Source organism: Carcharhinus amblyrhynchos, chromosome 8 (genome assembly GCF_965287045.1).
Source record: "Carcharhinus amblyrhynchos chromosome 8, sCarAmb.v2.hapA, whole genome shotgun sequence".
Lineage (NCBI taxonomy): Eukaryota > Metazoa > Chordata > Chondrichthyes > Carcharhiniformes > Carcharhinidae > Carcharhinus > Carcharhinus amblyrhynchos.
Genome location: NC_137331.1, coordinates 7990621 through 8018152, shown reverse-complemented (window position 1 = coordinate 8018152; position 27532 = coordinate 7990621). Strand labels below are relative to the sequence as shown.

The following is a 27532-nucleotide window of genomic DNA, read 5'->3' as shown; positions in this document are numbered from 1 at the left end:
TCCCACCACAGTGGATCCTGAAGCTGGGGGGAGAATTGAAAGGACAGATTCCTGCCCCCCCATCCCCAGAACCAGTGCACACACCTTCTTGCCCCACCTCCTCCCTCCACCCGGCACAGTTTCAGGGCCTCAGGTGGGAGACCCATCCTTTCACCAATTAAGGCCTGAAAATAGCCATTTATAAGGGCCCTTTTGTGCCGAGCCTCAATTTTTAGGCTGGCAGTAAAATTGCCAGTAGGGTAGGGGGCAAACAAACAAAAGAAATTGGCTGACAGCTCTCGCGGGCAGGACTTCCTTCCAAGACTGGATGAAAGACCCGCTCACTGCCAACGCTCACATGAGTGTCAAATGGCAGTGGGCTTCCGAGAGTCGGCGGGTAGCATGTTATCTGCTGACTGTTAGAATGGTGAGCACTGATCGCTCCCTGTGCTTAAACTTTTACCCATGAAATTGTTAATCGTGGGGAGTTTACAGCTTTGGTGGGCAAACACTCATTTTCCTTCTGGCCCACGTAAGTGCTGTAAAAACATTAACTTATTTAGTTTATTCAGCCTCTCCTCATAGTTCAACCCCCTCAACTCCGGTATCAGCCTAGTAAACCTCCTCTGCACTCCCTCCAAGGCCAAAATATCTTTGCGCAGGTGCGGCACCCAAAACTGCACACACTACTCCAGCTGCGGCCTCACCAATGCCCTATACAGCTGCAGCAAGAATACCGCCTCTCTAGTAACAGTAATGTCATTAAGACCCTCCAGTCCTACCACCTTTCCATCGCTAACACCCGGCAAATTATTCACGTCCTCCTCCGTGAAGACAGAAACAAAAAAGTTATTCAATACCTTAGCCATATCCCCATCCTCTACCACTAGGTCCCCTTTCTCATCCTCTAAGGGTCCAACGTTCACCCTAGCCAGCCTCTTCCTTTTTATATATTTATAAAAACTCTTGCTATCCTTTTTTATATTAAGCGCTAGCCCAGCTTCATAGTTTCTCCTACCCTCCTTTATCAACTTCTTTGTCAATCTTTGTTGACATTTAAACCTCTCCCAATCCTCTTCTCACCCACTACTCTTAGCTACTCTAAATTCCTCCGCTTTTAATTTAACACTTTCCTTCACCTCCTTCGTTATTTTCAAGAAGCGGGTTGATGGGTTTTTGATAAGAGAGGGGATTAAGGGTTATGGGGAGAGGGCCGGAAAGTGGAACTGAGCCACGACAGATCAGCCATGATCTTATTGAATGGCGGGGCAGGCTCGAAGGGCCAGATGGCCTACTCCTGCTCCTATTTCTTATGTTCTTATGTTCTTATGTTTAGTCCCTACCTTCTCATCTCCTTCTATCTGCAGGGTAACTTGAGGCCCAGCAAACCTGGTTGACATTCATTAAAAATAAAAAGCTTATGTGAATGGAAGCACACATCCTCCTTAAAAGCTGTTACCAGCTGTCCTGGCTCCTGAGAGTAGGTTGATCCGCACCTCTCTGTTCTCCCTCCATTCACACCAGAGGTGGGCGCATTTGGGTTGCGTTTGATATTTTTAACTTCTCACTCGACCCAAATGCAACCATTTTGGGGGTCAACATTACCCCCTGTGACCATGCTTCAATAATAATTTTTGACAGAAAATTTCAGAGTCCAACCTTGCTTCGGAAAGATTTCCCAGTTTGTCTTTCAATTTTTTAAATTCATTTTTATAATTGTTCTTTTCCAAACTCTGCCCTTTGTGCACCTTCAATTCTAAGAATGAGTCATGTTTCTTCATGAAGAGTCCAAGTTTTATTTGACTGGGAAAGTGATCCATTGCAGAATGTATTTAATACCAACTAGGTTGCTTTATCAGAATTACAGATTTTTACAGCACAGAACTGGAGGCCATTTGGCCATGCTGGCTCTTTAAAAGTGCTATTCAGTTAGTTCCACACTCCTGCTCATTTCCTGTAGCTTTATAGATTTTCTAATTAGCTGCCAAACGTTCCAATTGAATCAGTTCCCTCCAGCCTTGCAGGCAGTGCAATCCAGATCATAACATCCAACTGTATAAATAAGTTGCCCGCTGGTTCTTTTGGTAATTATGCCAATTATTTTAGATATTCCCTGCAATAATATTTGTATCAGAAACCCCTTTCTGGAGAGGAGTTCAACAGCAAGAATTGACAAAATGTGTTGCTTTAAGGCCATCAGTGCAAGAAGCTGACTGCTTTCAAAGGTGATGAGGAATGGTTGGGAAAACAATTCCCAAGGTCCTGTATTAGCAACTACCTTGCATGGAATTTCAATGTACAATCAACCTCTCAAACACACTGGAAGAGAATGTGTAACCAGGAAATAATTAGAAAACACAGTGAAGACCAAATGCGAATAGGTTTGTGGACTCGGTTTTCAAGTCACTTGTTCTCACAACTGAATAATGGTCCCTGGCTGAAACTCCTATGGTTTAGAATTGATCGAGAGCTGGTAGTGCAATGGGTTAGCAGGGTTTTCTCTTTTCAACACTAAGATCAATGCTTGAATGTTGCTGGCTATCGAGCCATCCAGTCGCCAGGGAGATCCAGAGTGGAAAAGGCCTCTATGAGGCTCACTTTGTTAAGTGAAAAATGACAACTAATGCCATCAACCCAGCGATCAAACATCAATGATCTCCTGGTCTACCAAGCTAGAACTCCAGCCACTATAATGACCCTCCTGAGAGCCCAAGCAGCACCCAGTTGGAAACTGGAAAAAGGATCCTCCTCCAGCTCAACATTGAAGGACTTTAATGGTCACCTGACTGTAGGGGTTTATGAAGGACCCCAGCCCTCCCAAGGGCACCCCTTTCCTTTAAATACTTCACCCTAGCCTCTTGAACATGATCGCCTAACCCCTCTCAACCCCATTTATACTTCTTGCTACCACACTCAATCCATCACCAGACTGAAACCAGAGATGTTAGCAGGGCCTTTGTAAGCAGTAGGATGCCTGACTGGGTGGAATATTTTCTGGTGCCCTTTAGTCCAGCGTTGGGTGTATACTTGCTATGAGTTGGTGAAAGGCAATGAACTGATGATAACACGCTGATATCGCAGGGACCTGGATCACCACCTCCTCAATAGCTTCCCAATAGCAGTCCCATTCCCATGTGGCTTTGGACAGATTCCACCACAGGATTCATTATGACACAGTTAGAGTTATTTTGATGTCTACGTGGGGTTATGTTATTTCTTAGGGAAATAGGGAGCATTTTGCAGAACACATCAAGCGGCTCCTGTTTTGAGCTTCAGAAACAATGGTGAAGTCTAGTCACAACATCATTGTGCAGGGTGGAAAGTTGTTTTCTCCTTTCATTCAGAGGCCCATTACAGATCTTCTGCAGACATCCAGTCCATGTGGCCTTGACCACCAGCTTCATTTGCTTCATTGGTGATAAGTGTCAAGAGGTCATCAGGAGGATGTATCAGGAGGAGGAGGAGTATCAGGAGGATTTTAATAGCCCCACCCTCAAACTGTTGACAAGGGACTGTGAAATATAGCTTACGGAATCACTACAGCACAGAAGGGGATTATTCAGCCCATTAGCTCCAAGTCAGCTCTCAGTAAAGCCTCGCCCTAACCCCATAACCCATTGGGTTTATTTCCCTCAAGACCCATCCAGTTCCCTTTTGAAATGATCAATTGCTTCATCTTCCAACATTGTCGTAGGCAACAAGTTCCAAATCATTACTACTCACTGTGAAAAATTCTTCTTCACACTCCTCCTGCAATTTTTGCTCAAAAACTTTAAATCTATGTCCTATAGTCTTTGCATCATTAACTAACAGAAACAACTTTAAGACTGGGCATCCACGAGGTGCTGTGGGCCATCAACAGCAGTGGAATTGTACTCCAGCACAATCTGCCATCTCATGGCCTGGCTTATCCCACTCTCAAACACCAAGCCAGGGGATCAACCTTAGTTGAATGGAGAGTGCAGGAGGGCATGCCAGGAGCGGCACCAGGCATACCTGAAAATGAGGTGTCAACCTGGCGAAGCTACCAAACAGGACTAAGTGCATGCCAAATGGCAAAAATAGCAAGTGAGAGACAGAGCTAAGCAATGTCACACCAACGGATCAGATCTAAGCTTTTTAGCCCTTTCACATCCAGTCGAGAATGGTGGTGGACAATTAAACAACTCACTGGAGGACGAGGCTCTACAAATACCCCCATCCTAATGATGGAGGATCCCAACACATCAGTGCAAAACATAAGGCTGAAGTATTCGCAACAATCTTCAGCCAGAAGTGCCGAGTGGATGATCCATCTCAGCCTCCTCCAGTGGTCCACAGCATCTCAGATGCCCGCCTCCAGCCAATTCGATTCACTCCACATGATATCAAGAAACAGTTGGAGGCATTGGATACTGCAAAGGCAATGGGCCGTGATAACGTTCCGGCAATTGCAACATTGACTTGTGCTTCAGAACTTGCTGGTCCCCGAGCTGAACTCTTCCACTACAATTGCAACATTGGCTTGTGCTTCAGAACTTGCTGGTCCCCGAGCTGAACTCTTCCACTACAATTGCAACATTGACATCAGCCCAACAATGTGGAAAATTGCCCAGGTATATCCTGTACAGAAAAAGCAGGATAATCCAACCTGGCTAATTACTGCCCAGTCTACTCTTGATCATCAGTAAGGTGATGGAAGGGGTCATCAACAATGTTATCAAGCAGCACATGGGTTTCACCAGGGTCACTCAGCTCCTGACCTCATTACAGCCTTGGCTTAAACATGGACAAAAGAGCTGAATTCCAGAGGTGAGATGAGAATGACAGCCTTGACATCAAGACTGCATTCAATCGAGTGTGACATCAAGGAGCTCTGAAACCAGAATCAGTAGGTATCAGGAGGCAAACTCTCTGCTGTTTGGAGTCATACCTGGTACATAGGAAGATGGTTGTGGTTGTGGCGGGCCAGTCATCTCAGCTCCAGGACATCTCTACAGGACTCCCTCAGAGTAGTGTCCTAAGCCCAACAGTCTTCAGCTGTTTCATCAATGACTTTCTCTCTGTCATAAGGTCAGAAGTGGGGATGTTTGCTGATGATTGCACAATGTTCGGCACCATTCGCAACTCCTCAGATACTGAAGCAGCCCATGTTCAAATGCAACAAGATCTGGACAGCATTCAGGCTTGGGCTGACAAGCGGCAAGTAACATTCGCACCACACAAATGCCAGGCAATGACCATCACCAATAAGAGACACTCTAACCATTGCCCCTCGACATTCAAATGTGTAATCATCACTGAATCCCCCACTGTCAACATCCTTGGAGTTACCATTGATCAGAAACTGAACCAGACTCACCAAATAACCACAGTGGCTACAACAACAGGTCAGAGGATCGGAATACTGCAGTGAGTAACTCACCTCCTGACTCTCCTGAGCTATCCATCATCTACAAGGCACAAGTCAGGAGTGTGATGGAATACTTCCCACTTGCCTGGTTGGGTGCAGCTCCAACAACACTCAAGAAGCTTGACAGCATTCAGGACAAAGCAGCCCGCTTGACTGGTACCACATTGACAACATCCACTCCCTCCACCACTGATGCTCAGTAGCAGCAGTGTGTACCATCTACAAGATGCACTACAGCAATTCACCAAAGATCCTTAGACAGCACCTTCCAAACCTATAAGCACTTCCATCTTGAAGGACAAGGGCAGCAGATAAATGGGAACACCACCACCTGCAAGTTCCCCTCCAAGCCACACACCATCCTGACTTGGAAATATATCACTGTTCCTTCGCAGTCGCTGGGCCAAAATCCTGGAATTCCCTCCCTTAACAGCATTGTGGGTCAACCCATAGAACATGGACTGCAGCAATTCAAAAGGCAGTTCACCACCACCTTCCCAAGGGCAACTAGGGATGGGCAATAAATGCTGGCCAGCCAGCAACACCCATATCGCACAAATGAATTTAAAAAAAAAATTTCATCTTCAATTTGTGTGTTCTTGCTCCGACTTGTCTCAGCAACCTATTCCAGCTACAATCCATCGAAAACTCTTTGAGTTTTCCCAACTCTGGCCTCTTGTGTATCCTCCAACCCTAGTCCAACATTGGTGGCCGTGTCTTCAGCAGTCTAGGCCTAAGTGCTTGAATTCCTGCTCAAACCTTTACCTCTCCACTTTTCTTTCTTCTTCTAAGATGCTGCTTAACTCAGCCTCTTTGACCAAGCAAGAGTAAAGTGCTGCTGATGTTGGCAATCTGAAATAAAAAACAAAAATGGTTTGAAATACTCATCCAGCATCTGTGGAGAGACAAACAGTTAACATTTCGAAATCAGTATGATTCTTCCTCGGAAATGGGATTTTTCTGAGATGGCAGAGGTCCTGCCTCTGGGGTCAGAAGCAGAGTTGTTGGGGGGGGGGGTCGACCAAACTTTGGCTACAGAATCTGGAGATGCTGGTAAAATGCGAACACAGGCCGCCTCAATTAATTATTTCAGTGGCTCTATTGGTTCTGGGTGGACAGGCCAGATGCCATGTTTCCTGCCACTGGAGAAGTGGGCAGGAGGACATTGAGTATGTCAGCTGATGCCTTAACACATCATTTTACCAGCCTTCCCGCTCCAGAGACCATGCCCAACGGTGCCATAAAATTTAGCCCAACATTTCTCAGGTATGTCAAAATCACGTCCTCTCTATTTCGCTAAGTGTTTAATCATCTATCCTAATGTTTGATTTTTGGTTCAGTGTCAACTTTTGTCTGATTACACTCCTGATTACATTGACAGGTTTTACCAAGGCAATGATGCCACATAAATACATCTGATTATCAACGAGAGCACGTTGAATATCTTGTACGTGTGGGTCTTGCACTTTTGTGTATGGAAGCTCAGATTTTGGTGCTTAAGGATGTGCTATCTTTCAGAAGGGTGGAAACTGGTTTATGAACAGCTTTATGTTTGGGGCTTGGTTTTTCAGTATAAGAAGCCTTGCATATCTGTATAATCAGCGGCAACTCTCCCTAGTTATTGTCAGTGCGTGCAGTCTCGCGCTGCCAAAGACTAGGTTTCCCTGTTGTAGATACTTGTCATAAAGGAACACACTACAGTTGTTAATCCCAGTATCCTTGCAAGGCCTGAGGCAGGTGATAAATATCCAATATATATACATATTTCTGAGCAGTGTCTGCTTAATGAAATGAAAGAACCACTATCTGCAATGTTACTCCTATATTGTGTTGGATGGGACCATAGCAGCTATAAATGATGCTTGCATTAATGCTACCAGAGCAAATTGCAATAAATCCAAGCACAAGTTGTTATTTGTAGGACAAGCAGGTTTAAGCTTACATAATATTTGCCATTCTGTTGAGAGCAGTGCGGCTATAATTCTGCTCCAAACGCTTGATGGCAAAACTACATTTTTCCCTGATGCATATCACAGTGATAGCAAACTCGAGAAATTTCCCTAGATATTCTGCTATTTCGTCATTTATATAAATCAGAGTAGGTCATTCAGCCCCCTGAGGCTGTTCTATCATTCTATTAGATTATGGCTGATCGGTACTTTCACACTGTTTCACTGCCTTGCCTCCACATCTCCTAATATCCTTACCTAACAGGAATATTTTATATTTCAATTGATCCAGACTAGTTTTATGGCTTTTTAAGGAGAGAATTTTAAAATAAACTTCCAAAAGGCTATATTCACCCTTTGACAGTGGTTTGCAATTCCCTCTGTACAAACTTGGAGCAACGGATGTGGCTCCTTTGACTGTCATCTGTTTTAACTGCCACGGTCTGTGTATATATATATAATACATATAATATGTATGTACATGTAATATATCATATATATATATAATATGTAATGTATAATATATTACATAATACATGTAATATATATGTAATACATACAATATATATGTATTAGATATAATAGCTATGACTGGGTGAGAGGGGATGAACTGGCTCCCCTTTATTCAACCTACTTTGGTGGTGACAGCAAAGGTTTAAGATTTATAAGAAAGAACATAAGAAATAAGAAATAGGAGCAGGAGTAGGCCATCTAGCCCTTCGAGCCTGCCCCGTTTGACAAGAACATGTATTTTCCAAAATCAGGATGTATTTAACTATTTAAGCTGCGTAATAGGAGCCAATTGAGTAAGGTTCTTTCCAGCCAAAGAAAGACCAAATTTACTAACCACTAGACCTAAGAAAAATAATAAAAACATAACTTCAAGCATTCAGCGCGCGCGCGCGCACACACACACACACAAACACACACACACACACACACACACACACACACACACAATAAAGAGTCCAATAAAGAAGGCAAAATAATAGACAGCTAAATGTCCTTTGATTGTCTGTTACATATAAACACTGTGGCCACTTTAGGTTCATTGATTTATTGAACATATTCAAATACAGAACATGTTGTAATTATTTTGAGATCTCGGTTTGCTGGTAGATTTCTTGTAGCATTGGTTTTTTTGAACCGGCGATACTCATATTCCAAAATAGGGAGAAAGAGCAGTCCTCAGCCTGTTTTCTCTGTTAAAGACTCTCTTGACCATGCCTGTGTCCCTGGCAACCTCTCCCAAGTGGCTGTGTAACCTTGTCTTAAAATACTTCACCCATTGTGTATTTCAAGAGGTTTTGAGTAGATCTGGCTATAGCAGCCATTGTTTTAATATCCAGTACTTTTGCATTTTTAATGTCTCTTCCCTCCCCTTTCACTTATTACATTTTGATCTTCCTTCAACTGTGACCTGAAACGTTGGGGGCGATTTTCCCGAAAGTAATGAATTAGTGTGAAAATTGTTCGAGATCACAACTTTTTTTTTTCAGTGTATCTGTAGACCTGAATCTCCACACTCTGTGCGCTGCAGAGGTCACAATCATGAACCTCATTAAAAACCCAAGGGGAACGGGGCCATTTCGCGCCAGAGGTGGACAGCTCTGGAACTCTGCTCGATTGCTGCTCCTCCAGCCCCCACACCTCCCATGGCTCGATCACGGCCCCCACAACAATGCCCGGGCCAGCCCTGATGCCCCCCCTCCCACTCCAGAGCCTCCTGATGTCCAGCCCAACCCCCTCCCCCAGCAGTGGCAATTGCCCCATCCTGCAACCCCCTCACTCCAGCAGACGCCCCCTTCCATGCTGACCACATCACCCCTCTCCTTGGGGTCAGACTCCCCACAGAGCGGCAGGCCCCCCCAGCAGATCACCCTCCCCAATCGCTGCTCTCCCTCCAGCCCATGCAGAGTGGCAGTGGGATCCCTACCCCCACTGATTGCCCCTAGGCCCTGCCCACAATAGGCCCTGCCCCCTTGACGCTGCTCAATGCCCAGTGGGCAGTGCCAAGATGCCATTGGGCATGGGGACTTTTCCCCTTGGATGGTGCCAGGGGCACAGGCTGGCACTGCCAAGGTGCCCATGCCCAAGGGCACGCACCACCACCCCCTGCCGCCCGACTCCCTGGGGGGCCCCGATTGCCCCCTTCAATCCAGCGGGGTCTCCCACTAGTTCCCCAAATGTGGGGACCGATTCTAAACCCCACCAGAATGAAGTCGTCTTGGCTGGGTGGGAGAAGCTACAAGGCCTGGCAAGTTCCATGCTGGGCCCAATAAACTACATTAAAATAAGATTTAAATGACTTAATTCTCTTCCTGCCGGTTTGCAGCACAGTCTCGATTGCGACTGTCACCGGCTCTGGGTGACACACATGCATTCCCGGTACATGCACGACTCCCGCGAAATGGCCAACACGCGATTCTCCCATCCAGACCCACCAGAAAAATTACGGGTCACAATGGGAGAATCGGGCTCGTTAACTCTGTTTCTCATTTACAGATGCTACCTGACCTGCTGAGTATTTCCAGCAATTTCAGTTGTTATTAATTATAAAGAGTCCTGCTGTAGCTGCAAAGCATTAAAGAGACATGCACTGAAGGTGTAGGGTTTTAAAGTTACATAAAGCTGAAGGTGTGCAGTGCTGAAGGAGCATGGTGTTAAAAGGTGCACATATTAATACATTAAAGGTACACATCGCTAAAGTTGCACAATGTTAAGAGTTCATGACATTACATGTATTTGGTATCACCGTTGTATAGTATTAAAACTAAAAATGGTAAAAGTAGTTTAAAGTTGTAGTTGTGATTCTGAAAAGTGCAACTTAAGCAAATTAGATTTTCCCATTAAATGTTAAAGCTGCAGTTAGATTCTGTAGGATCTTTCTCATCAGAAAAAATAAAACATTATACCTTTGTAAGTTGAAATACTTTACATTGCTAAATTCCTGTATTGATAAATAATGTAACTTTTAACATAAAATTAATTCAAAGTTAATAAAGAAGTAGGTTAACGTTCTACTTGTCACTTGTTCACTGCCAATCCTAATCACCACTGAACTCTGCTTACTCATCCTCCCACTCACCACACAGATCAGATCACCAAATCAATATGAATAGCAATAGCTCATCCTTTCTGGAAGACTCTATAATTCTTGCCCATCACAATTTTCATATGTGTAAATGATTTCAGGCTTTCCATTGCCACTACCCTGACTAGAAATCCACTTTATCACTCTGTGCAAAGACTTCTCTACTATCAGTCATAAATAGTTTAAACCCATATTTTCTACTGTGATTGTCCGATCTAAAGTGACTTCCTAGTTTTCAATATTCTCTGCTCTTTAAAAAAAATCACCCTTGGGATACAGGCATCACTGGCATCGCCAGCATTTACTGCCCATCTCTAATTGCCCTTCACAAGGTGTTGGTGAGCTGCCGTCATGAACCACTGCAGTCCATCTGGTGAGGTACACCCTCAGTGATGTTAGGGAGGAACTTTTGACCCCGCAACAGTGAAGGAACACTGATATATTTCAAAGTCAGGATGGTGAGTGACTTGGAGAGGAACCTCTAGGTGATGGTGTTCCCATGTATTTTTTGCCCTTGTCCTTCTAAATAGTAGTGGTCATGGATTTGGAAGGTACTGTCTAAGGAGCCTTGGTGCACTCCTGCAGTGCATCTTGTAGATGGTACACACTGCTGCTACTGTGCATCTGTTGTGGAGGGAGTGAATGTTTGTAGATGTGATGCCAATCAAGTGGGCTGCTTTGTCCTGGATGATGTCAAGCTCCTTGAGTGTTGTTGGAGCTGCACTCATCCAAGCAATAGGAGAACATTCCATTAAGCTCCTGACTTGTGCCTTGTAGACTGTGGATAGACTTTGGGAGTCAGGTGAGTTACTCACTGCAGGATTCCTAGCCTCTGACCTACTCTTAAAGCCACAATATTTACGTGGCTAGTACAATTAGGTTTCTGGTTAATGGTAATCCCCAGAATGCTGCCACCAGTTTAGTGATTTCCAGAAGTTCAAATTGATTACTATTTTCAACATAAGTATTGGAGCTTTCATCAGATGTATTTTTCCAGATCTCACCATGTGCTGTGGAATTATACATTGTTGCTTTGGTATATTATGCAGTATGACTGTTGTGGCACTCTGAAAATACACATGTACTGACACATTACAATGTAGTTCCTAAATCATTTTGGAATACTGTAACAATATAACACATGCTGAATGTACGGTCATAAAAAAGTTCCGCACTTTTCAAAAATATAGGATACAAGTTAAACAAATCTTCTCGCATCCCAGATAATGAGTTATTAACTATAGGATATATTGCTTACCTTGTACTTATTTCTGTTAAATAGTTCTCTGAACAATGGTGTGTTAATAAAATTTGGATAAATTTTACATTCTCCCATTTCAAAGCTTTGGGCAATAGGGATGCTTGGATACCAAGGTTAATCTGACAGTCCACACAATTACATGCCTGGTTTAGCTTGTACTAGTCATATAAATGTTGGTGTGGTTTGGATATTAGTCTGTGATGCTGACACAACTGAATCAGCAGTAGTTTTTGCAGGTTCATAGGAAGCTATTTGTGTCTGTGTCAGCTCTTTGCTACATAATAATAATAAAAAAATCCCATTTCTGCTTTCTCCCCAGAGGCCCATTTCTTCCACTGTTTCAAATATTTATTACTCTCCCCTTAAATTTTCAGAGGGTAAGGAGCACTTCAAGTCTACATACTCAAGGATTGTGGTGGTGCTTGAACCCATAATCTTCGTAGAGGCAAGAAGCAATGGCTAAGCCAGGCCATTGGCATAAAATTGATTAACAATAGTGGAGAAATGGTAGATGAAGCTATTTGTTTTGGCAAAACAACTAAATCAAAAAACTTCCTTTAAACAACCAATCTATTTGATCATATTACTCACCCCCTCCCATACTCTTTCTCTCTGTCTCTCCTCTCTCATACTGTCTCCCCTTCCATAATAATCAGAGAATATGGACGACTTTGCCAGTTATTGTCAAAGTCATCACTGTTGAGTGGCACTCTGGAAGGCCTCACAGTTGGTACCATATGCAACAGGTCATGGAATTGTCTTCCAGTGCATCAAATGATGTCAATTCCCCTACAAAGGCAATAAGCAAAATGAGGAGACAGTCAGATTTGCATCCCTGACTGATTCCCCACAGGTACAGGGAAACGTTTCTTTTAAGTGGGTAGATAGACAAGTGGAAATTGGGGACTTTGTGCACAGGGGACTGACAGGCTGAATACAACCGTCTCCTTTAAGATGCGCATGTATCTGCAATGCAATCTTGAAGGAGTCATCCAGCTGAGCAAAAGTAGCCAAGTGCAGCAAAATCCTAATTGAAAGGCTCAGATTGGGAACGAAATGAAATTCTCTAACACTCACCACACGCACCGCTGCCACCTCTGCACTTTGCACTAAACAGTCGTTCAATCACTCATCCATCCACTGTATTTTCTCACTGGGTTTCATTATATATTGACATGCAAGATAAAACAAGTAAAAGGATACAATTGCAGGAAAGACATGGAAGCAACGCCACCCAATATTTTTGAGGCTGTGTTTGCTGCCAAAATGGTGCATGTGCAGTTGTACTGTTTTATTCCATGTGGCAAGGCAGACAGTGACCATGTGCAGTGATGCTAATCAAACAGCTCTTAGAAGCTGTTTTGACAAGAACTGTGAAAGGTATTTTAAGCAAATGCAGAAACATCAGGAAAGGCCCCATCCCAAAACTAGTATAAGAAACTCATGTAGCACCCAACAGCCTTCACCCCAAACCCCAAACACTGTCACTCTGGCATTTAAACTGATCTGTTAACTGGATCAATGTGCCCAGTTGCACAAATTTGAAAATGTTTAGCACTCCTTGCTGTAGAGGCAGCTACTGTTCTAATCATGACTGCTGTTGATCAAAATGTTGCCTTCATATTATTGTTGAAAGTCAAATTTCTTCTTCTATGGTGTTTTTAAAACATTCTTGGTCAATGCCAGTCAAAATGATATAACTAAATATTCACCGGGCGACATGGACAAGTTGGGCCGAAGGGCCTGTTTCCATGCTGTGAAATCTGTGATCTCGGTGTCTGGAAGATAAGAATTCATATCAATTATACTTTCCAGTTTCTTAGGTACTCGTGAGCCTAAGATTTTTATCTGTAATGAATTAAAAAAAACACAATCTATAAATTCAGGTATTTAGAGATAATTGTAGTTTTTGGACTCAAATTGTTTAGTTTTCAAAATAGAAAATAAATGATCCTGAATGACGTTTCGTCAAGACTGTTAAGTTGAAGGAGAATTCCTGTCCTCGCCACCCCCACTGCTGTTTTTTTTTTAGAGATGGGTTTTGTTGGCACTGTCTCCAGCCAATAATGTCACTGGTTTTCTGCAAGTGCACAAACAGGTCTTGGTTACCATCTTGGGCAACCATCCTGCATTGGCAGGAGACATAGTTGAAATTTTACGTGATGTCAAACAAGAAAGCAACCTTCGCAACATAGCATTTTTGTCAAACACCCAGTACGTACCTTTCGTGAATTGTAATTACTTCCTCCTGCTTCTGTGTGGAGCATCCTCTGTGTTTTCAACAGGGCATTGCCAAACTGGCAGGTCCCTGCTTTGTCTGCCCTGATATTCTCCCCAACCCCCTGGTAACATGGAGCTCCAGCCCCACCCAGTGACATCAGTACCCTCCTCACCACGCTGATCCTCAGCTCACACAATGCAAGCCATAAAAATACAGCAAAGTACCTGAATCACAGCTTCAGTGCTTTTCAACTTGTCAAAACTCACTGGCTGCTATGATTGCTGAAGCCATATGGGTGAAACCTAAAAACCAAAAGGGAGCAATCACGTTATCTGTATTGTTCTATAGGCCCCCAAACAGTCTGAAAGAAATAGAAGAGCAGATATGTAGGCAAATTTCAAAGAAGAGAAAAGGTTGGGGGGGGGATTTCAACTTTACCTGGGGTAGTCACAGTCTGAAAGGTTTAGAGGGAGCGGAATTCTCAAAGTGCGTCGAGGAGAATTTTTTAATTAGAAGATCCGACAAGATCCTGGACTTTTAATTTTAGGTAACAAAAATGCCACATCCTAGGCCCAACCATCTTCAACTTCTTCATCAATGACCTTTCCTCAATTATAAGGTGGGGATATTTGCAGGTGATTGCACAATGTTCAGCACAATTCGTGACACCTCTGATACTGAATCAGTCTGTGCCTAAATGCAGCAAAACCTGGACAAGGTGCGTGTTGGAGCTGATATGTGACAAGTGGCATTCATGCTGCACAAGTGCCAGGCAAAGATCATCTCCGACCAGAGAGAATCTCATCATCTCCTCTTGATATCCAATGACATTACCACTGCTGAATTTCCCACGATCAACATCCTCTGGGTCACTATTGACCAGAAGCCAAACTGAACCTGCCATATAAATACTGTGACTACAAGAGCAGCTCAGTGGATGGGTAATCTGAGGTGAGTAACTCACCTATTGACTCCCCCCAAAGCCAGTCCAACATCCACAAGTACGAGTCAGGAATGTGATGGAACATTCTCTATTGCTTGGATGAATGCAGCTTCAACAATACTGAAGAAACCTAATGCAATACAGGACAAAACAGCTCTCTTGTTGGGCTCCCCATCCACCACCTTAGATATTCACTCTCTCTACTACTGACACACACAAGCAGCAGTGTGCACCGGTTACAAGATACACTGGAGCAACTCACCAAGCCTCTTTCTAAAGCACCTTACAACTCCACTACTTCTACCACCTAGAAGACCAAGGGCAGCGGATACATGGGAATATCACCATCTCGAAGTTTCCCTCCACATCGCACACAATCCTGTAATATATCGCTGTTCCTTCACTGCCTCTGGATCAAAATCTTGGAAGAACCCTCCTAACAGCACTGTTGGTGTACCCACACCACATAGGCTGGAGTGGTTCAAGAATGTGGTTCACCACCAACTTCTCAAGGGCAACTAGGGATGAGCAACAAATTTTGGCCTTGTCAACAATGCCCACAGCCCAAAAAGGTTAAAGAGAAAACCTGTCCCTGTTACCAAAGTCTGCTCAAGGTCACTTGTGAGGTATGAATCATTGGGTGACAACTCAGCTGTCAAATTGAAATGGGGAGATGTGCATTGTTGCACTGCTGTAGATCCTGTGACAGTGCAATGAAAAATGAACTCCTCTGAGGAATTGTTGTCAGACCTGACAGACTTGTTGTATAGGTCAAAGCTCTGGAAGGCAGAAGAAAATATATGAATTAGTCCTAGCAAAGTCATCACCTCGTCAATCAGCACTTTTAGATTTCTCATAGTTCAATGCTTAATGACATAAAACTAAATGAGAATAAAATTCTGTCAACTGCCATGTGTGAGCTTTGATCTCTCAATCTCTATCACGGATGCAGTGGAACTTATATCCATGGCCTCCTCCACTGTATTTGGACTATAAGTGGATGCTCACCTCCTGTGCTTTCCCTTGTGACTTGTCATACAAACAGCAAGAAGGCAAGGGATATGTGAGAGGGTGAAGGTGAGATATGTACCCCGGTGGATTTGGTGTAGTTAGTGAGAGTATCAACAGATACATCCCACTGCGAAAGGATTGAGCTGAGTGGCAGTTGGGATGATTAAACGGGGAGATAAGAAAATATGTAGAAAGTGAACCATGGTTACTTTTGCAATGTAACTGGGTATGAGGAGTGATGGGATGGAATATGCTCAGCATGCTTGGTCGAATGAGGAGAGTCGATATACAATAAAGAATACAATTCAAAAAGTGGTGATGAAACAGAGGGATCTTGAGTTGTACATGCATATAATCATTGAAGGCAACAGGGCAGGTTGAGAAATTATAAAGCATGTAAGACCCTGGGCTTTATAAATAGAGACATAGGGTGGAATTTTCCCAAAAAACAAGTGTCACTTTGGGTGGGAAATGCAGCATGAATCTGACAGTATAAAAGGGGCAGGGCCGAAACATGTCAGCTAGCCCAATTTCACACAGAGCAAGGGCTTCTCAATCTGAGGGTGTGGTGAAAAGGCAGTTGTGGACCAGCCTGCTTTAAATCAGCGCCAGATTTAAAAGGAGGCCTGGTGTAGACAGCGGGCAGCGTCTGAGCGGGCAGCGGAGTGAGTGGGCAGCAGAGTGAGTTAATAGGGCTTAATATCAAAAAGGGCTTGGAGGAAAAAAGGCCAGGTGAGTTTGTTTGAAAAAAAACAAGGACAAAAAATTTTTTCAAAACTACTACAGCAAGAAACAAGGAAAAAAATTTTTTCCCCATAAAAAATTACAGTGAATAATGGAGGGGCATGTGATGTGTGGTTTCTGTATGATGTGGGAGCTGGCGGACCCCAGGGTCCTTCCCAGTGACCATGTCTGCAGTAAGTGCAGGTTGCTGGAGGAGCTCCAGCTCAAGGTGGATAAGCTGGCCTCTGAGCTACAGACACTGAGGCTCATCAGGGGGAGAGAGGGTGCCCCTAGACTGGCTAAATCTAAGGGTCAGGGACAAAAGGGGGCTGCTGGGAGGAGGAAGGGGGGTGAGGAGCAGAGGCCTCAGCCTCTTAATCTGCATAACAGGTTTGAGGTTCTTGCTTCCAGTCTGGAAGAGGACAAGGCAGGTGAGGTTGGTGAGCAAACTGCACACGGTACAGTGATGCAGCAGGACATAGGCAAAGAGAGGGGGAAAAGGAACGTAGTAGTGATTGGAGATAGTGGGGTGAAGGGTATTGACACTGTCCTTTGTCACAATGACAAAGTGCACAGAAGGGTGTGTTGTCTGCCTGGTGCTCGGGTACAGGATGTCACAGCTGGGCTGCAGAGGAACCTGGAGTGGGAGGGTGAGAACCCGGTCGTTGTAGTACATGTGGGTGCCGGCGACGTAGGCAAAGTGCGGACTGAGGATCTGGGGAGGGAGTATGAGAAGCTGGGAATGGAATTAAAAAGTAGAACCGACAAGGTGGTCGTCTCTGGGCTACTGCCTGAACCGAGTGCAGACGGGCGTAGGGTTGACAGGATAAAGGAAGTGAATGGGTGGCTCAGGGATTGGTGTGGGAGGAATGGGTTCGAATTTATGGGGCATTGGCACCAGTATTGGGGTAGGTGGGACCTGTTCGGGCGGGATGGGGTTGGTCTGAATCGTGCTGGGACCAGAGTGTTGGCGAATCGAGTAAAGAGGACTGTAGACAGGGCTTTAAACTAATTAGGGGGGGGGAGGGTGCGAGGGTAGGTGACGCTACGAGGTCTAAAGTTAAGGATAGGGTACAGGTAAGGGAAGAGGCCAAGGATGTCCCAGTTGGTGGCGTTACGGCAAATAGGGTCCAGGTGAAGGCTGGGATGAAAGCGCTTTATCTGAATGCACGAAGCATTCGGAATAAAGTGGATGAGCTGGTGGCGCAGATCGACACAAATGGATACGATCTGGTGGTCATTACAGAGACGTGGCTGCAAGGTGACAGGGACTGGGAGATGAATGTACAGGGCTATCAAGTGTTTAGGAAGGATAGGCAGGAGGAAAGAGGGGGTGGCGTAGCTCTGCTGATTAAGGATAGTATCAAGGTGGTAGCAAGGGATGATATCGGCAGTAGTTATGGGAGATTTCAATCTGCATATTGATTGGTCGACCCATGTTGGACGAGGTGGGCTCGAGGAGGAGTTCTTGGAATGCTGCCGGGATAATTTCCTTGAACAGTGTGTGTTGGAGCCGACGAGGGAGCGAGCTATCTTGGATCTGGTGCTATGTAATGAGGCGGGTAGAATTAGGGACCTTGCGGTGAAGGATCCTCTTGGAGAGAGTGATCATTGTATGGTGGAGTTTCTGGTGCAGATGGAGGAGGAGAAAGTGGGTTCCCGGACACGCGTCCTTTGTTTGAATAGAGGGGAGTATGGTAGGATGAGAGAAGAATTGGCGAATGTGGACTGGGGGAGTGCGTTGGAAGGTAGGTCTGCTGAGGAGCAGTGGAGGATCTTTAAGGAGATCTTTCTTGGTGCTCAGCAGAAATTTATTCCGATGGTTAAAAAGGACAGTAGGAAGAGAGGTAATAAGCCGTGGATAACGAAGGAGGTGAAGGAAAGTGTTAAATTAAAAGCGGAGGAATTTAGAGTAGCTAAGAGCAGTGGGCGAGAAGAGGATTGGGAAAGGTTTAAATGTCAACAAAGATTGACAAAGAAGTTGATAAAGGAGGGTAGGAGAAGCTATGAGGCTGGGCTAGCACTTAATATAAAAAAGGATAGCAAGAGTTTTTATAAATATATAAAAAGGAAGAGGCTGGCTAGGGTGAACGTTGGTCCTTTAGAGAATGAGAAAGGGGAGCTAGTGGTAGGGGATGGGGATATGGCTAAGGTCTTGAATAACTTTTTTGTTTCTGTCTTCACGGAAGAGGACGTGAATAATTTGCTGGGTGTTAGCAATGGAAAGGTGGTAGGACTGGAGGGTCTTAATGACATTACTGTTACTAGAGAGGTGGTGCTCGACAGACTGGAGGGGCTGATTGTGGACAAGTCCCCAGGACCGGATGGAATGCATCCGAGGGTTCTGAAAGAAATGGCGGAGGTTATAGTGGATGCCTTGGTGGTTATTTTCCAGACATCGCTGGATTCCGGGGAAGTGCCGGAAGATTGGAAAACGGCTAATGTTACGCCATTGTTTAAGAAGGGTGCCAGGCAAAAGGCAGGGAATTATAGGCCGGTTAGTTTAACGTCTGTGGTAGGTAAAATGTTAGAATCCGTCATTAAGCAGGAAATTGCGAGGCATCTTGAAGGGAATTGCTTGATAGGGCGGACGCAACACGGTTTCATTAAAGGGAAGTCGTGTCTGACAAATTTACTGGAGTTCTATGAGGATGTGTCTAGGGCAGTGGATAGAGGAGAGCCGGTGGATGTGGTCTTTCTGGATTTTCAGAAGGCGTTTGACAAGGTACCTCACAAGAGGTTATTGCAGAAGGTCAGGGGACATGGAGTTGGGGGTAGGGTGTTAGCGTGGATAGAGGATTGGTTGTCAAATAGGAGGCAGAGAGTGGGGGTCAATGGGTGCTATTCGGATTGGCGGTTGGTGACTAGTGGGGTGCCCCAGGGGTCGGTGCTGGGGCCTCAGCTATTTACCATTTATATAGATGATCTGGAGGAGGGAACCGAGTGCAGGGTGTCGAAATTTGCTGATGACACCAAGATTGGGGGAAAGGCAAATTGTGCGGAGGGTGTGGAGAGTCTGCAGAAGGATCTAGATAGGCTGGGCGAATGGGCCAGGAAATGGCAAATGGAATTTAATGTTGGCAAGTGTGAGGTGGTCCACTTTGGTAGGAAGAATGGTAGGAAGGACTATTACTTACGTGGCGAAAAACTGCAGCAGGCGACGGTGCAGAGGGACCTCGGGGTCCTTGTGCATGAGTCGCAAAAACCCAGCTTGCAGGTGCAGCAGGTGGTCAGGAAGGTGAATGGGATGCTGGCCTTCATAGCGAGGGGGATTGAATATAAAAGTAGGGAGGTCTTGCTGCAGCTGTATAGGGCATTGGTGAGGCCGCAGCTGGAGTACTGTGTGCAGTTTTGGGCGCCGCACCTGTGCAAGGATATTTTGGCCCTGGAGGGAGTGCAGAGGAGGTTTACTAGGCTGATACCGGAGTTGAGGGGGTTGAGCTATGAGGAGAGGCTGAATAAACTAGGCTTGTACTCGCTAGAGTTTAGAAGAATGAGGGGAGATCTCATTGAGACGTATAAGATGATGAATGGGATGGATAGGATAGAGGTGGAGAGACTCTTCCCGCTCAAAAAAGACAGTAGGACTAGGGGGCACAGCCTCAAGATAAAGGGGAGGCGGTTTAGAATGGAGTTGAGGAGGAACTTCTTCACTCAAAGGGTGGTGAATCTCTGGAATTCTCTGCCCGTTGAAGTGGTGGAGGCTGCCTCGCTAAATATTTTTAAGAAGCGGGTTGATGGGTTTTTGATAAGAGAGGGGATTAAGGGTTATGGGGAGAGGGCGGGAAAGTGGAACTGAGCCACAACAGATCAGCCATGATCTTATTGAATGGCGGGGCAGGCTCGAAGGGCTAGATGGCCTACTCCTGCTCCTATTTCTTATGTTCTTATGTTCTTATGAAGACCCCCCCCCCACCCCCCCCCCCCCCCCCCGCCCTCCCAGCGCATTCCCCTCCCAACAATTGATGGCATGTCCCATCTTTCCACCAACACATAGCCAGCCCAATCTCCCTCCCCCCTCTGAACAGTGAGTGCCGGCAATGGGGCCCTCCCAATTGGTCTCACTTCGTGCCCCACCTTGTTGGCACTGCCAACCTGGCAGTGAATCATCTGGCACTACTGGGGAAGTTCCAGGGCATTGCCCAGCTATATTCCCAACCACCTGACAGCTTCAAGAGCCTCCGAGCTCCCCAGCATGGCCAGCACAACTGGTCTCCGTTTGTGAAGACCAGTGGTGATTTACTCTGGGCTCCCACTGCACCCGAGGATGGGAGAATCTCAGGAATAGGGAGAATCTGGTGTGAAACTGACTAAGCCTATTTAAATATCTATTAAATTGCCGGATAGGAACCAGATTATGTCGGAGGTTCTCAACAGTGCTAAATGCACTAAGTCCCCTTCCCCATGGTTCTTCGAACTTGTACGACCCCAGCTGATCTGTGCATGACTGCTAGGGGCCAGAAAACTGTCCCTATTGAGTTACAAAAGGAAAGAAGTTAGAGTGAACCTTTATTAAAAAATTGGTTTGGCCTCAACTGAAGTATTGTGTCCTTTTTTTGGGTACCACAGTTTCAAAAGAATTGGAGAGGATGCAGAAAAGATTTACAAAAATTGTTTTATGAATGAGGGACTTCAGTTAAATGGATAAGCTGGAGAAGCTGGGGTTGTTTTCCTTTGAGAAGAGAAGTTTGAGAGGAGATTTGAAAGAAGTGTTCAAGATGATGAACAGCCTAGACAACATAAATCGAGATAAATTGTTCCCACTGGTGGAATGGTCATGTACAGATTCAAGGTGATTAACAAGACAGCTAAAGGTGACATGAGGAGTGGTTAGGATCTAGAGAGTGCTGTCTGAGAGTGTGATTGGAGGCAGCACTCTGTAGTTCCTAACCACTGGGACTTTTAAAAGAGAGCTGAACTATTATCTGAAGTTAAACAGTTTGCAGGGTTACAGGGAATGAGTGGCAAAATAGGACTCGCTGTGTCATGTTTGCAACAAATTAAGGGGCCAATACTGTATAATAGATGTTCTATAATTCTATGACTAATAATGCCTCTCGAGTGAAGTAATAGTCAAGCATCTCTCTGAAAATCTTTTTAACTACTGCATCTTTTGTGAATTATCCAATGTTAAGTAACATTTTTTTTATTCTCAATTCGCAGGTGCTTCAGAAACTTGGGAAAGCAGATGAAACAAGAGATGAACAGTTTGAAGGATTTGTACAGAACTTCAAAAAGCAAGAGGTAAGTAAGGACTTTGCATTTATATAGGACATTCTCATATCCCCAGGATTCCACAAAGTATATCTGAACCAATGAATTATTTTTGGGGTGTGGTCACTGTTGTTTTTTATTTGTTAGTGGAATGTGGGAGTCAGGCCAGCAGTTGTTGCCCATCCCTAATTGCCCTTATGCTGAGTGGCTTACAAGGCCATTTAAGAGGGCAGTTATGAATCAACCACATTGTAAGGGTCTAATTCATCATTCTGGATTTACTTATGAATTGAATTTAAATTCCACCAGCTACTGTGGTGAGATTTGTTCTTGAGCAATAGCCTGGGGCTCTGGATTGCTAGTGACATCACCACCATGCCAGCATCTCCTCACCGAAACTGAGGCTAATGTAGCAAATCTTTTAGAACACAAAGTCCCTAAAATGAAATGATTGGGAAGTTAATCCGATTTGTTTCTTTTCTTTGCTCGAGGGAGGAACACTGGTACAGGGCATTCAGGCCAAGAACTAGACACTGTTGCTTCGTTTTCCAGAAAAGATGTGAGTCTGTGGTCAAGAATGAAATCATGCTTTCCAGTTACTAATATAATCAAGTCATGCTCACTGTTGTTGAATATTAACAAGCTTACAGAAACAGCCATAATTAATTCATGGATCATTCATTTTACCAATTTTTACCAATTTCATTAAGAAACTGTCTGATGTTCTCGCCTCCTCTCCTTTATAATTGAGTGAGTTTTCTCACTCCACACCAATACCTGGTTAATATGAAAAGCAGCAATGACACTTGCATTTATAGAGCACATTCTGACATTGTAAAATGTTCCAGTGCATGTGGCAGGAACATTATAAGACACATTAGTGTAAACGGAAAAGCTTGGTCATGTATCTAAGAGGACAGAGAGGTGTGGGGGAAGAGTCTTACGGAGAGAATTTCTGAACTTATGGCCTTTTCAGCTGAATCTGTGTTTCCTGGGTTTTGGCCATCTGGAACATTTTCTCTGGATCTGCTCTGTCTAGACATCTCATGATTTTGAATAACTCTATCAAATCTCCCATCAACCTTCTCCAAGGGAGAACAACCCCTGTGCCTCCAACCTATCCATGCTGTTGAAGTCCCTCATCCTTAGAACCATTTTTGTAAATCTTTTCTGCACATTCTCTAATTAGCTTTCATGTCCTTCCAAGTCAAACATAACTCCATCAATTCTGTTTGTCTCTTCATGGATACTGCAGACCTGCTGAGTAATTCCAGCATTTTATTTTAATTTCAGATTTTCAGTGTTCGCAGTATCTTGCTTTTATTGTAGTGATGAATGGTTATTTTTCAGAACTGAGGAAGATATATGGTAGTGTTTCTCAAGGGTCGGTAACGAGTTCACTGTTTTCTTGATATATATTAGTGGCTGTTGCCCACAATAGTCAAGTTGAAACTAAACCAGTGTTTTATAAAAGTTCATCGTAAGAACATAAGAAATAGGAGCAGGAGTAAGTCATCTAGCCCTTTGAGCCTGCACCGCCATTCAATAAGATCATGGCTGATCTGAAGTGGATCAGTTCCACTTACCCGCCTGCTCCCCATAACCCTCAATTCCCTAATCGATCAGAAATCTATCTACCCGTGACTTAAACATATCCAACGAGGTAGCCTCCACCACTTCAATGGGCAGAGAATTCCAGAGATTCACCACCTTCTGAGAGAAGAAGTTCCTCCTCAACTCTGTTCTAAACTGGACACCCCCCCCTCATTATTCTGAGGCTGTGCCCTCTAATTCTGGTTTCCTTTCCAAGTGGAAAGAATCTCTCTACCTCTACCCTATTTAGCCCCTTCATTATCTTACATGTCTCCATAAGATCCCCCCTCAGCCTTCTAAACTCCAATGAGTACAGGCCCCATCTACTCAATCTCTCCTCATAAGTTAACCCCCTCATCTCCGGTATCAGCCTGGTGAACCTTCTCTGTACTCCTTCCAAGGCAAATATATCCTTTTGCAAATAAAGGGACCAAAATTGCACACAGTAATCATGATTTCCTCGCTTTTGCACTCCATGGTCAGAGATTTACGGCTCCTCCTGCCATGGGGGGTCTTCCGGTCCTGCCAAAGTCAATGTACATTTGAATGGCTTGCCACATCCACCAGATGAAACTGTGCTGTGGTGAGGCGGAAAAATCCCAGCCTCTGCCTCTATTTATAGAGTCAACGGGATGGCACACCTCTTTAATCACCTGCTCAACCAGCCCAAGCACCTTCAACTTTTTGTGCACCCCAAGGTCGCTCTATTCCTACACCCACTTTAGAATTGCACCCTTTAGTTTCTCTGGCCTCTCTCCATTCCTCTGACCAAAATGTGTCAGTTCACACTTTTCTACACTAAATTTCATCTGTCATGTGTCTGTCCTTTCCACCAGCCTGACTACATATTCTTCACAGTTTGCAAGCTTGGTGTTATTTGAAAAAAATTGGAGTTGTGCCCTGTACCTAAGTCTAGGCCATTAACGTATATCAAGAAAGCAATGAACTCTGTACCGACCCTTGAGAAACACTACAATATATCTTCCTCAGTGTTGAAAAATAACCATTCACCACTACAATAAATGCAAGATACTGCGAACACTGAAAATCTGGAAATAAAACAAAGTGCTGGAAATACTCAGCAGGTGTGGCAGCATCCATGAAGAGACAAACGGAACAGATGGAGTCACGTTTGACTCGAAATGCTAACACCGTTTCTCTCTGCACAGATGCTGTCAGATCTGCTGAGTATTTCCAGGGCTTTCTAATTTTATGTTGTTCATCACTATCTCCATTCCCTGTCGTTCAGCCAACTTTGCATCCACGCTGTCACCACACCTTTAATTTCATTAGATTACGTGACTATACAGAGTTAACACCGATTTACGAAACAGAAATCATGTTTAATGAAGTTTTGATGATGTAGCACGTAGGTTGAATAAGGGAAAACCAATGGATGTGGTGCCATTTAAGAGATTTATTTCTCAAAATTAAGATTCATCCAACTGGGGGTAATATGTTAGTATGAATAAATGATTGAATAATGGATTGAAAACAGAATAGGAATAAATGTTTTGGGTTAACAGGCTATAACTAGCAGGGTACTGCAATAATCAATACCTGGGCCTCAGCAACTTATAAACTACATTAATGAACTAAATCAGTGGACTAAGTGTAACATATCCAAGAATGCTGATGGTACAAAGTTAGGTTGGAAAGTAAGCAGTGAGAACAACATAAAGAGTATGCAGAGGGATAGAGACAGGATGGGTGAGGGGCAGGAATATGGCAGGTGGAATCTAATATGGCAAAACATGAAGTCATCCACTTTGGTAGGAAAAATAATCATTGAGTATATTAAAAACAGAGGTCAATAGATTTTTAGAAACTGGTGGAATTGGGGATTTGTGGATTGTGCAGGGAGGCGGAATTGTGATAGATCAGTGACGATTTTGTTGAATGGCAAAGCAATCTTGAAGAGTCAAAGGCCTACTCCAGCTCCAATTTCTTCTTTTCATATTACCTTCATCAACCCTTCCTGTCACCTCAAAGAAAATCAATCAAGTTAGTTAAACACAACTTGCCTTCAAAAAATCCACGCTGGCTTTCCTTAATCTGGATTTGTCCAGGTGACTGTTCATTTCCTCCCAGATTATAATTTCAAAATACTTCCCTATCACTGAGGTTAAACTGATTGGCTTATGGTTGCTGGGTATATTCTGATGCTCTTTTTTGAATAGGATGCAACATTTTCAATTATCCTGTCCTCTAACATCACACCATATCTAAGGATGATTGGAAGATCATAGACAGTTGGTCCATAATTTCCACCTGTATCCTGGAATGCATCCCATCCGATCATGGTGACTTACTAACTTCACAGTCAAGTTTCTTCTTTATCCATATTTTACCTACCTAGTTTCTCAACCATCTCCTGTTTCACTATGATTTTGGAAATATCTTCTTCCTAGGTAAAGGTAGACACAGGGGATGGGATTTTCCGTCTGCTCTCGCCCCAAAACTGGAAAATCCCGCCACTGTCAATGGACCTTTGCATGGTCTGTGCCCCCACCCCCTACAATTCCCATGGTGGGAGGGATGGGAAAATTCCCCCCCAAGTGTTCATGTAGCACCTCAAACATGCCCTCTGCTTCCATATGTGGATCCCCTTTCAGTCCCTTTCAATTCCACACCTCCTCTTGTTACCCTTTATTTATATGCCTATAGAAGACTTTTGCATTCCTTTTCATATTATCAGTTTCTTCCCATAGAGTCTTCTTGCCTATTATTTAATTTTCCAATGAACCTCTGAACTTTCTACATTCAACTTGGTTCTCACTTGTATTATCAGCCTGACATCTATCCTGTCTTATCTTACTCTGCCTTATCTTACTCTCTATCTTTTTCAGTATCCAAGGGGCTCTGGTTTTTGATGTGCTAACCTCAACTGTAGCCTAATTAGCTCCTCTTTAAGTGCTACCCATTGTCTGATTCCAGTTTTGTCTGTCAATCTTTGATTCTAAATTACATTGAACAAGTCTGTTCTCAACCTTCAAAAATTGGTTCTGTTCTGTACTACATTCTCACAACAAAAGAATGTGATGTAGCATGTGGGTTTGGATGCAAACAACAATGCAGATTTATTACATTGCTCTTAGTTCTACAAAATGACAGTGCAACAACACAGCAACAAATAATCATAGTACTTTTACAAAGTCATCAAAACATATACACAAGGGCAGGCAATGAATCATTACATAGTAATGATAGTTAATAGGAAAGACGATCTGGTGGGCGTCTATCCACACTGGTTGCCTGTGCGCTTCAGGGATTTGGTTGTTCTTGACTTTAGAGCTATTTTCTGGGTCTTCAGAGGATGCCTCTACCCTGGAAAGTGTGACAGTCTCTTTTGCAAAACAAAGACTTATAGCAGCAAGGGATTCTTCCACCATCTCATTTTCGGCTGATGGAGCAGAAGTTGCAGTCACAGTATCCTGTAGTATGGATGGCAGTTCACCCTGAGCTGGTTCTGGCATACACAGCACTGGTACACTGATGCATGCAGCTAACAACTGATCTGTGTGTGTTGTCTCCACAGTAACTCACCTTCAGTTTGTACTGTATAGGACATAGGACCAGTTTGAGCCAATACTATTGCAGGAACCCACTTCTCATTAGTGGTATAGCTGCGTAGTTAAACATGCTCTCTTTATCGAAATAAGCATAATTTGGGATTACCTTCTCATAAGATCTGTGACTGCTGATTGCATTCCATGGAGGTGATCTTACCATTGCACGCACACCAGCCCTGTTTTCATTGTTATTATTTTTCTCTTCCACACTATAAATCCTTTTGGTGGAGTTCCTTTTGTTTAGGCGTGTCCTGCTTCTTCCTTTGGACATTCTTTTCTGAAGAAACTGGTTTCCTCCAGCAACCTTGTGGCCAATTTTGCTACAATTTTTGCATTGGCTGTCTTTGCATCAGCACTCAATCTGTGACTGGTTTGCTTTTGCACACCATGATAAGCCTGTTGCTGGATAGACTTTCTCCGGCAGAGGCCAACTTATGGATCCTCATGCCTGCTCTGAGCTGAGAAGCCTCCTTAGCTATGAGTTGCATCAAAATGGCTATTTCTAAGACAAATTTAATTCTGTTAGCAATCTCCGCTGCAGAGCCTCAAACTTTAGCCCACAAACCAGATGGTCTCTCAT

At 44.1% G+C, this 27532-nt stretch overlaps 1 protein-coding gene across 7 annotated transcripts in view; it reads left to right on the top strand.

Annotated features, from left to right (window-relative positions):
- The window catches only part of amph (amphiphysin), a 204037-nt gene that overhangs the window by 66381 nt on the left and 110124 nt on the right, over nt 1–27532 (top strand). For all 7 annotated transcript variants that reach the window (XM_080193606.1, XM_080193610.1, XM_080193609.1 and 4 more), the window contains exon 2: nt 21737–21817. In XM_080193606.1, coding sequence (XP_080049732.1) covers nt 21737–21817 — 81 coding nt within the window. The remainder of the gene's footprint in view (nt 1–21736; nt 21818–27532) is intronic.